Source organism: Cricetulus griseus, chromosome 3, assembly GCF_003668045.3.
Source record: "Cricetulus griseus strain 17A/GY chromosome 3, alternate assembly CriGri-PICRH-1.0, whole genome shotgun sequence".
Classification (NCBI taxonomy): Eukaryota; Metazoa; Chordata; class Mammalia; order Rodentia; family Cricetidae; genus Cricetulus; species Cricetulus griseus.
This window is the reverse complement of record NC_048596.1, coordinates 31,680,035-31,692,153: the sequence shown is the minus strand read 5'-3', so window position 1 is coordinate 31,692,153 and position 12,119 is coordinate 31,680,035. Positions and strand designations below refer to the sequence as shown.

Genomic DNA, 12,119 nt, shown 5'->3' with positions numbered 1-12,119 from the left:
GCACCAGCAACAAGCGTCTGAGAATGCTGAGATGATTCCTCTCCCACTTTTGCTTTAAGGCTGGTGCACGCCCATGTTTTTCTTTAGAATGCTACACGATGTGCAAATCTACTAACAGGCCAGTGCTAAATTCTTGCCAGGGCAACCAGAGGAACACAGAGGAATGGTGAGAAACAGGAACCTGGGAAATGCTTCAATAAACACTTTAATGCATGTTATCTGTCCTGGAAGTGATGCTATTAAGCCATCAGCATCGTTGAGGGGAGAACTTACACGGATGACCTGGGAGCATCTGATTTCTTTGTGAAAAGATTTTTAAAATTTTCTTTTTATTTCTTTGTGTCTTTCACATCATGCATCTCGAGTCCATTCATTTCCTACCCCTTGTGTCCACTCTCTGCCTTTGCAAGCCTCTTCCCCAATAAAATAAAATTTAAGAGAAAAAAAGGGGGGAAAGGGGAAAAAAGTCTTGTCGTGGAAGCTGTAGCATGACACAGTGAGTTGCACAGTAAACCCTTTTATCCATATATCTTTACTTTCAAGTGTTTATTGCAAAAAGTCATTGGTCTGGTCCGAGGTCTCTGGTTTCTGTTACACTATCAATACTAGGGCCCCACTAGGATCCCTCTTGGAAATCCTGTTGTTGCCCTGTGTCGTGGAGATCCTGCAGCTTTGGATCTGCAGGACTGACCCCTTCATGAGCTCCAGCAGATAATAGATGGGGTGGATATTGGGGTGGGCCAATTCATAACCCTAGTTCTGGGGCCTCGGTAGTTGCAGGGTTGGTCAGCCTGCCAGCTCTTCTCATCCTCACACCAGGGTGAGCTCTCCAGTATTGTTCTGGCTAGTTCACCCTCCTCTCAAGGAGCAAGGAGCAGGACCAGTTCTCCTGCTTTCATGTCCTCAGGTAGACTCTCCACACCTACACCATCAGAGCCAGCTCTAGAGGCCACTCTCCTAGGTGCTACAATTGGTGAGGGGCAGGGGGAGAGGGAATCTATCCTGCCCACACCCACACCACCAAATCAATAGGGTCAGCTCTATGATGCCCAGGTTAGGCACGGCTGGTAAGGAGGAGGGTCAGCTCCCTCATCCACCACAGGTGGCAGTGGCAAGGGGGAGAGGGTATCTTTCCCTCGCCCTCACCACCATATGGCACACAAGATGGGAGCCACCTGCTCTCCCATTCTCACGACTTCAGGGCCAGCTCCCCCATGTTCCCCACACCCAAGCTTCAGCTCTATTATGCTGCCCCTTACCAGCTCAGGTACTCTCTCCTGAGTGCTTCAGTTGGTGAGGGGAAGGACCAGCTCTCCCTAGTGTTTGCAGCCAGTGAGGGGCGGGACCACTCTGTGCAGCCCTGTCTTCTCAGCCTTTGGTGGTATCAGGAGCCATGAACTTCAACAGAGACTGTGGCTGCATCAGAGTCACAAACCCAGGCATAGGTCCCAGCAGCAGCCCGGGCCCAGATAATGCCATGGCCCTGGGTGGCAATCAGCCATCCACGTCAGCCCACTTGTGACCTCTTTGGTCTCTTCAGATATGCCTCTGTCCACAGGACACGAATCATTCTGTCTCTCTGCTTCCCATACCACACCAAACATTTGCTCAACATAATAGTGAATTAGTGCCTAACTGCCTGGTGCCACAATGAACACTCCAAAGTCAAGAGGTATGGATAAAAGGGTTTACTGCGTGACTCCTCCCATGTCCCTCCTCCACACTCTCAAATTCATGACCTTTTTTCTGTAATTATCCTTACACTTGCATACATATACGTTTACATGTATATGTGTGTGTGTACAACGTACATAAAACCTACGTAGTGTTACTAAAAGCCTGTACCTTAAACCATACATATTAGTCATAATTGTATTTTCTTTTTGAAGATTTTGTTTTTAATCATGTACACAACATTCTGCGTCCATGTATATCTGCACACCAGAAGAGGGCACCACATCTTATAAGGGATAGTTGTGAGCCACCATGTGGTTGCTGGGAATTGAACTCAGGACCTCTGGAAGAGCAGTCAGTGCTCTTAACCTCTGAGCCATCTCTCCAGCCCCGTAATTGTATTTTCACTTCAACACTCATAAAAAATGGTAAATTAATTTTCTGTTAAGCTCGAAAGTGGTGCAAGGATTTAAAAAAGTAAAAGCAACTTTAGTTTGGTTGATGTCTGTGCACTGTTGTGGGTCCTGATGACAATGAAAAGCAGGGTTTATTGTTTCCGTCACTACACTGCATGCATACTATAGGCTAGCTCAACTGTGAGCTTCCAGTCAGTTGTCTCCACCTCCCATCTCTCTGTGGAATGTTGGGGTTACAGATGCACACACACTACCACACCTGGGTTTTTATGAGGGTTCAGAGATCCAAACTCAGGTCATCAGGCTTGGTAGCAAGCACGTCTACTCACTGAGCCATATCCCTGATGGCCTGTAGTTTTGAGTTCTCTGTCTTACAAGAACATACAGAATAAATACAAAGGGGCAGAGACTCTCTAGTGGCATTATTCACTTAGTGTGACTTTGTCATATCCATGTACCAATTACCTGGTATTTTTTGATTAGCTCATTATTGAGATGAGGGCTCATATAGCTCGTGACTAGGCTGGCACTGTTGCCTCCACCTTCCAAGTGCTAGGACCTCAGGCTGTTCGTGTAGTGCTGGGGACCGAACTTTGGACTTGTGCATGCTAGCCAAGCACTCTACCACCTGATTTATAGCCCTAGTCTATTATGAAACAAAACTTGGGCCATAATTTCTATGATCACCCTTTTAGATTAGAGATCCTCTAGCTGGCTTCTCCCTTTCTGCCAGAACTCAGGCTATCCCCATGTGACCTTCCAGGATAAAAAACTGACAGGTGATTTTACTCAGGCCTCAGTGTAGAAGCAAGCCCATCTCTTCCTCTTGCAACAGCAAGATAAACTTCTGATCCGACCCAGTGACGGTGTCCCCCAGTACATATCTGCCCAGGCTAAGTCACATGGTGCAGAACTTATCACCTCCCTGAACTCAGAAACCTCTATCCTGGGGATTTAAATGGCTCTACATGGCAGCTATCTCCCAATGAAGTTCCTCTTCAGATCTCAAAGCCTGCTCTCTTCCTGTGTTAGATAGTTTGTCAACTTGACACAAGCTAAAGTCATCTGAGAGGAGGAAACCTCAACTGAGAAAACACCTTCAGAAGACTGGGTTGTAGGCAAGTCTGTAAGGCATTTTTAAAAATCAGTGATTGGTGGCGAGAGCCCAGCCTACCTTGGGTGGTGCCATAAGAAAGCAGGTTGGGCTTTCTTTGTTAGAGACATTATTACTAAGACTCAGAGAAAACTCAATGCTGTTTAAATGTCTTTTTCACTATGTGATTCTTTCTTATTTAATGCTGTCAATAAATCACCTAAGATACCTTTTGTCACTAGAGACAGAAGCATAACATCAACAGGAACATTTCTACCAAAGACAAGATTAAAGGGATTAAACATACACACAGAAATGACATTCAATGATACTAAAAAATATTTATGTTTTTCCTGACTTACGTCATTTAAAATAGCCCCATTCTCCTTTCAAATGTATGCATTTTGCCACCCGCCCCCTTCAGAGGGGCCTCTGGCTTGATCTCCAGGCCTCTCCGATCCTCCCACGCTGTTAAGAATCCGACAAATCTCTTTTTCACCAGAAAAGCTTCTCAAGTGTCCTTCATTGAGTGTCCTGGATGACAGACAACAGGCTTGGCCTGAGTCCACCATCGAGAAATCAGTGTTCGATGAAAGGAATAGGAGGTGTTAAAATTTAGCCCTACTTCTGAAGACCACTGCTTGGACTGACAATCAATTGCAGGCAACCTTGGGAACCCTTTGCTAAGTGCCACATGATGTTAGCTGTCTGATAACAAGAAAGGAGTCTACCCCACCTGGAATGCTCACACCGAATAAGGAAACAGCTTTGCAGAAAAATCCATGGGTGCTAGGACACTAACGACCATTAGCAGTGAATGTTGAGGCTCTGAATTTGGTGCTTCAAGGCCTTTGCTGCCTAGACTGAAAAGGCAAGGAACAAACAGCCCCAGAGAGGGAGATCCTTGTCATCACTGTAGGATTGGGTATCCACTGATAAAGAAAACTGAACCTACATCAAGCCACCACCAGTGTGCTCAACTTATGGCAGAGAAGGGTTCAGGGTACCTTGCTGCTTGTTTTCTGAGAGCCAGGTGGGGACTAGAGTAGCCAGAACTCATGACTAGTTTCCTCTGACTGAGAATAGTCCTTTCCAATTAGCCAAATATCGTGAACAAGTAATACCATCTTATCTATGAGGTGTAGCCTAGGCGGGTGGCGGTGGTGGCACACCTTTAATCCCAGCACTCGGCAGGCAGAGACAGGCAGATCTTTGGCAGTTTGAGGCCAACCTGGTCTACTGAGTTCCAGGGCAGTCTCCGAAAGGTACAGAGAAATCCTGTCTTGAGAAACCAAAACCAAACAAATACTGCCCCCCCCCAAAAAACTGTCTTAAATCTGTCATAAGAATTTTAGGTAGAAATCATTTTTAAGAAAACTTAAAACTGTGAGTAAAAAAAAAAAAAAGCATGGGAAATTGAAATAAAATTGAACAATGTAAGGATGTGAATCAGAGACTGTGAAGATCAGAGTCTGAGAAAATTTCCGAAACTGAGGACTGAGTCAGGCTGCTTTTTATTTTTTAGAGACAAGCTTCATGTACCTCAGTTTTATTCATCTAAATGACACACACACACACAATTTTTTACGCATTGGTGTTTTCCTGTGTGAGAGTGTCACATGACAGTTGTGAGCTGCCATGTGAGTGCTTGGAACTGAACCCAGGTCCTCTGTAAGAGAAGCTAGTGCTCTTCACCACTGAGCCATCTCTCCAGCCCCCTACAATACATTTTAAACATCACCCACAGCACATCTCTTAAAAACCAAGTTTTGTTTTTTAAATACTGATAGGGAAATGGGGAAGGGGAGGAGTGGGTGATTGAGTAGACCAGAGGCACACTGGTGAAGGCACTGTCTTAGAGCATGAATACAGATTTTGAGATGGTGGGAGTAGCGGTGTGTGTCTGTATCATTGCACTGAGGTAGTATAGATGGCGGGTTTGGAGCCAGCCTAACCTACACTGACAAACACAGTTCCATTATTTCCCCTTCCAAACCAAATAATCTTTTTTTCTTCCAACCCTTTCCTCTCTCACTCGACTCCCCCTCTTTTGTGCTACCAGGGGTAGAACCCATTACCTTGTACAAATTAGGCAAACACACTACCATTGAGTTAGGTCTTCAATATAAAACAATTGTTTGAGAAATCTGAGCAACATTTTAGGAACATTCATTACTCTTTCCACTTTAATCACATCATTTTGATATAATCTGAATGGAAATCTTTAGGCCTCCTCTTTTTCTCTTCTATTTATGTATGTGGGTGTGCATGCTGTGGGAGTACCTACAGAGGCCACAGGAGGTTATTGGATCCCCTGGAGCTAGAGTTACAGGCAGTTGTGAGCTGTTGGGTATGGGTAGAAGTGAACCCAGGTTCTCTGGAAGAGCAAGTGCTCTCAACCACTGAGTCATCTCTCTAGCTCTTTCCTTTGTTTTTTAAATAATGAAAAATATCTTAAGATAGTATTTAGTGTGTGTGTGTGTGTGTGTGTGTGTGTGTGTGTGTGTGTGTGTGTGTGTGTGTGTAGAGGTCAGTGAGCAACTTGCTTAAGCCTGTTCTTTCCTTTGATCAAGTGGGACATGGGGACTGAACTCAGGTCTTCTGGTTTGGTGGCAAACACCCTTATCCACTGAGCTATCGAATAGGCCTAAGCCTACTCTTTCTAATATTTTAAATTTTAGAGAGGAACGCTGTGATGAGGCTTAATATTTTAAGTTGAATGTATATATCAGTATCTTAATAAGATAAGAAGATAATAAAGCTCCAGTAAGTACAAAGCTACCTTTTATTTACAACGAGGCACATTCTCAAGCTCTACAAAGTCAAGCCCTGAGTCAAACCAACTGAGCAACAGAATCGGCTTATTACAATTTATGCAGTTGCTCTATAATCTGAGTAAAAGGAGAAAGAGCACTAATATTTTTGCTCACTTTTAATTTCAAATGACAAAAATTCATGTACTTAAACATAATTTTGGAAGATCAGTAACAGTGAACCAAGACCTCAATTTAAATAGAAATGTGGAGAAGGAAGGTGAAGGGTAACACCACCACTCTTCATTGCTTTTGCAACCTCTTATGAACCCAGATTATTACAAAGTAAGTCTTGCAAGGCATGGCAGTATTTGTCTATAATCCTGGTACACTCAGGAGGCTGAGGCAAGGCCAGCTTGGGCTATATGGAAAGTTCCAGGCCTACTTAGGGTCATAAAGAAACTTAAAAAAATTTTAAGAAACATGTTTTGGATGTATAGACATAAACCAAATATTCTTATCTGAAAACAACACACATTTGTTCTGGTCAATACAGAATTTGGTGTTTTGTTTTTTTTTCCTATTTTTTTTTCTTTAATGTCTGGAACCATAAAATTTTGAATGAAAACTTCAAAACAAAAGTAAAGCACAACTAAGGAGAGTGTGTGAAGCATCAGATTCATGCCCTGGCTCTGCTCCCCATGAACCAGGTAAGTGTGGACGGACCACTCAGCTCCCAAGATTACTGTGGAAATCAAATGAGATACATGAAAGGAAGCTCTGGTAAGTATAAAGCCTGTGCAAGTGCTATTATTTCCATATACTTCCCAATTTTAACACATTTTTAAAGGATTGTTTTCATTTGTATCATGTATTCTTCCAATAGACAAGAACACATTTTAAAAATGGTATTCAAACAAAGAAATACAGCAACTCAGTTTTATTATATGCAGATTCTTCTGCATTGTTGCTAACAGTTCACTGGTCCAAAATTACTAAAATACTTAAAAAACTATACATTATGTAAACAAAACATAAATAAGACAGTATTGTTCTTTGTACATATATTTAGTACAGATTATTAGGGATTTAAGGAATATGTACAATTTTACACCATGGACTGCATTTTCTTAATGCATAAATATATATATCTATATATATTTTTACAGAAACAAAAATAAGATGTCACTAATGACACAGAATACTATACTGTAGATACACCACAACAGTCCAAATTTAAGAAGAAACATCAATATAATTATGAAAAGGCTAGCTTACTTAAACTAGTCAAACGACTTTGTTCAATTTATGTTATATAGACAGGTAAATTTTGATGACATATTTTGAACAAAGAATCTTGGAAAACATCTTCACAACAATGAGTGAAATGGTATATTTTGCCCTCCCCAAGAAAACAAAGTCTTGTGCAAGCTAATGAAGATACACACACACCTACACACCTACACACCTACACACACACACACACACACACACACACACACACACACACACACACACAGACACACACACAGACACACACACAGACACACAGTATGAACAATATGTTTTCAACAGTATAATAAACAGTTAAAATTTTTATGGGAGTTAAAACAATGCCCCATTATTTAAAAACTGGCTCATTTAGTCTAAATTCAAGATGCAGCTTTGTCAGGTTTCTCTGAACCAGATGATTGAAAAGCAGGGAAGACAGAGGCAGGATTTTGACTAGCAGATACAACAACTTGAGGAAGAGATGGAGACAATGAAGATACCTTAGATGCTGGAGTATTTATGGTATTTAAAATGGCTCCTTCTGGGCTAACCAGTAACTTTTTGACAGAGGTATCTAAATGAAATACCGATGTGCTACTTGGCAGTGGAGGATTATTGGAAGAAATGGCAGAAACCAATGATGTCTTTGCCAAAAGAGTAGCTGGAGAGGATTTAATCACTGAAGTCAATGGCACCGTTGGTGCGGGTGGGACATAAACTTTAGCAGGTGTGTTTACCATCTGTGGTGTTGAATATACTGCAGAGAGAGAACTTGGACTTCCCAGACAGTTTACAATCTTTGTAGAGTTTCTTACAGAAGGCTTTAAAGGCTGACCACTTAGAGAATGATTTGATGTCTGTATGATCTTCTGGACAGGATTATCTACTGGTGTTGCCGGTAAACCTTGGGCATTGTTAAGTACTAAGGGAGGTCCATATTTTGGATTAGTAGAGATAAGGAGGATGTGGCTACCTGCTCCAAGACCTTGTGGTGGAACAATAAACCGGGCTCCATTCATCATGATTTGAGTACCTGGTGCCAAAGGTGTACTGGTATTGATAACTATTTTTTGCTGAACACAAGGTTCACTGAACGAAGCACCTGCCACACTAGTTATATTTAATGGTGGTGTACCAGTGTGAATGGCAGAGCCACCTGCAGTAGAATTGTTACCAGAAGTTGTTTTTACTAATGAAGGGGACATAAGCTGGTTTGGTATAGAAGTAACGTTGGAAGTATTAATTATTTTACCTGGACTTGGTGAGAGAGATGATAATTCAGTTTGAGGTTTATTTGTGTTTGCATTTGTTGGCACTGTAGTTGAAGTCCCTGGCGACTGAAACTGGAGAGAAGTCCGAGACTGTCTTTTGGAAAGAGATACAGGGTGTGTGGCTCCTGGTACTGTTGCTGAATGTGTAGCTGTGTTGATTATTTTTGGAGATGTAGTCACAGGTGTAGGCAGGGCAACAGTAACAGGGATTTGCAATGCTGATGTCAAAGGTTTAGGAGACACTGTTGGTTGTGTAGTTGAAATGAGAACAGATGATGCAAGGTGTCCTGTTTTCACAGTTGATATAGCTACAGTGTTTCCAAGATTTGATGTGCAAAGTCTATTTGACAAAACAGGCATAATTCTTGAAGAGGAGTCAGTTCCACTGACTAAAACAGGAGGTCGAGTCACAGATGAAGCTGAGGATGAGGTCACTGAAAGGGAACTCAAAGGTACATTTGTTCCTGTTCCTGAAAACATGTTTGCAGCTCTTGTTGTAGAAACCACTGACTCATTAACAGAAGGAAGATTTTGACTCACAATACTTGAGCTTGCTAGGACTGAGTTACCACTTGTTGACATGGGCGAAACATAGCCCTTACTACTTTTGTCTTCTTTTGGCATTACACTTTGCAATATATTAACTGATGATATAGCTGGCAGATTTCCTGGAGGGTTTATAATTGCTTGACCTATGTTTAGCCCGATTTTCACATCTTTAATCTGAGACACAGTTGGTGAAGAATTGATTTTTATTGGTGCTCCCAATGTAGACGGAATTAGTACTATTTGGGGTTGCTCTGGAGTCTTAACATAAGTTTTATTCAAGGGAGGAGGAAGTGTCTGTTTTAATGATTCTGCAACAATAGCTGAGGCTGCAGTGCCACTAGGAACAGGAGCGTTAATAAAAACAACTTTCTGGGTAGAAACACTTGTAGATGTTGGTACTGGCGCCATATTAACTGAAGGAGCACTGCTAGGAAGAACAGATGGACTTGGCACTAGCATGAGTTTCTGAACAGGAGTCTCACTGAGTACATCTCCATTTATTGCTGTCGTTGCTTCTGATCTTGTAACTTGGTAACTTTTTGTGAAATAATCTACTTGTTGCGCTTTGCTTGATGTCTGAATAACATTTGTATTGGTTTGTCCGAAATTTCCTGTTGATAAGCTAATTACACTAACTGAACTATTTGTTGTTGATGGTAGCATTGAGCTGGAAGAAATGGAGGGTTTCATGGGTGAAGAGGGCATGCATGAGGCTTTTTCTATTATTGGGCCCACATAGCCACTGCTGGAGGGTTGGCCTAACATAGGTTTGAGATTTTTCCCCACGGATGGATGAAAGCCACATGAAATAGAAACACAAGTAGGTGTTTGGCTGAAAGATGGGGGAGTAGATGTAGTAGTCATTCCAGCTCCTTGTGAAAAAGCAGGGGATGATGTTGATTTCGGCACCAGAAATGCCTGAAGTTGAGGTGCAAAGGTGAAAGCAGAACTTGAAGATAAACTGTTGGGTGAATTTTGTTCTGGATTAGTTTGTACCTTTACAACTCCAGTGTTCCCACCTCGAGTCCTAACAAGAATCGACTGTGAATCTCTTATACATACAGTTTTTAGTTCTTGCTTTGCCTCAGAAGAATCAACAGTTTGCTGTGAAAAACAGGTGAGGGAAGTGCCAGGATCTGTAGATTCATTTAGTGTTGTTGCTGGTAACAGAGGCTGAACTGTTGAGGAAATGGTGGGTGAAGTAATAGGCTGGGGGAATGTGGCTGACGAAACTGCATTCTTGACTTTCCCTGCTTCACTTTGGCTAGTCTTAACGGGTGATGCTAATACATTATTTACAGAGGTTACAGGTGACAAAGGCTGTGATCTAGCACTCATATTTGATGAAGGTGTAATTGTCTTACTAAAAACTGTATTAGGCAGTTGGGTAGAAACTGTCCCTCCTGAGGTGACAGGAACAGACACTAAGGAACATTGCTCTGCACCCTTCTGCTGAGGTGCTGCTAGCTCTTTTGCAACTGCTTTTCCCTCTTTGTGCTGAATCACAAAATTCTTAGGCAGAATTAGGACTTGCTGCATGATCTTTTCTCCTGTTTTAGAATCCACCACAGGCTGCATCTGAATCTTGACAGAACTATTGTGAAGGTCTACTGGCAGCCACTGACCACAGGGCATTTTGTATACCATCTGTAAAGGTCCTTTTGTACCGGCAAGGCAGCTCAATGCTGGCTTTATGGGGCTTGTTTCTGAAGGAGACAGAGCTGGCTTTTCCACAGCAGGAACACTTCTACCTGTGGAAGGGGGCAGTTGATTTGTTAAGGTCACTTTGTTCCCAATATTCTTTGCAAGCAAGGCCTGAATAGGTTTGGTCCCTTTCTGGAGAGTAGACACTGGTACTGAATCCTTTGAGGCAAATGACTCCAAAAATGGCAGTTCTGTATGTTTTGACTCATTCAAACAGTCAATCTGCATATCAACTTCCAAGTTCTCAACTGATGTCTCATTTGTGCTTAGCTTTGCTTTCTTCCTTGGGGAAAGCTCCTTTGTGCTATCATCCAGATAACTGCTTTGTTTAGACTGTCGTTTAAGTGTTTTAGGCAGTGTCTTCACTACATCTTTAGAAGACAATTCTTTTTTCAACAACTTGCTTCTGGCCAAAGGATAGCCTATTTCTGACAATTTCATATCATCTGAAAATTATAAAAACAAGCATTTTGTTTATAGAAAACAGTTTTTGAGTAACACCAATTATAAAAATTAAAGTCAATTTCTGAACAGGCAATTTAAAAAATCTACTGCACAGTCATCCCAAAGCTTCAGCACTACCGATGAAGGTAGCAGTGACCTCTGACATGCTCACTTCCCACATCCCAGCTATGCTTAAGATCAACCTATTACTGAAATCAATCCTGGACTAAGACTGCTGCCAAGGCATAAGTGCTGAGGAAAAACTCAGTTTCTAAAAAGATACACAGCTTAATCTGGCTAGTTTTCTTTCTCTAGATAGGGAAACCTTTACGCCATAGAGGAATGGTTACTATTCTATATTTTGATCTTTAGAGACTGAAAATGAAAACCAATGTTCAGCCTTTCCTGTTTTTTTTTTATCCTTAAACAATTGTCGTCATATCTGGTCAAAGGAAGTTCACTCTTACAATTCACAAGAGATATGAAATCTGTTAACATATTACTAACCACAAGTGTTCAGATTAACTTCTTATATAACTAACGAATGCCACTGATGAGCAGAAATGAATCGCATGTAACTTGGTCTAGCTACCCATACTTATTAGAATGATGTGTTTATTTTGCTCTCAGTCAGCCATCAACCTCAGTCACACCTCACTTTAAAAACCTTTCACAATCTTAAGGGTTTCTCATATTCATTTGCAGCAAACTTTACCAACAGAGCTTTAAAAGTAGTAACAATAAAAAGATAATCAGTGAATTCCAAATGCGTAACTGATAAGCAGTGTATGGTCTGCAATACATATATAATTTAGGGTTAAGCACTGGCTTCAAAACCTCTTAGAAATTTAATAATGACTGCCAAGAAATTGTATACAAGAATATGGACAGTATTTCTGTAAATTATCAGTTTCCTTAATCAACATTCACTGACCCAATTACC

General features: G+C 41.5%; 1 protein-coding gene across 6 annotated transcripts in view; it reads right to left on the bottom strand.

Moving 5' to 3' along the window:
- Nucleotides 1-5,950: 5,950 nt before the first annotated feature.
- Nucleotides 5,951-12,119, bottom strand: part of Kiaa2026 (KIAA2026 ortholog) — a 73,229-nt gene continuing 67,060 nt past the window's right edge. For all 6 annotated transcript variants that reach the window (XM_027406422.2, XM_027406424.2, XM_027406421.2 and 3 more), the window contains one exon: nt 5,951-11,178. In XM_027406422.2, the coding sequence (XP_027262223.1) occupies nt 7,589-11,178 (3,590 nt within the window). In that variant the 3' untranslated portion in view covers nt 5,951-7,588. The remainder of the gene's footprint in view (nt 11,179-12,119) is intronic.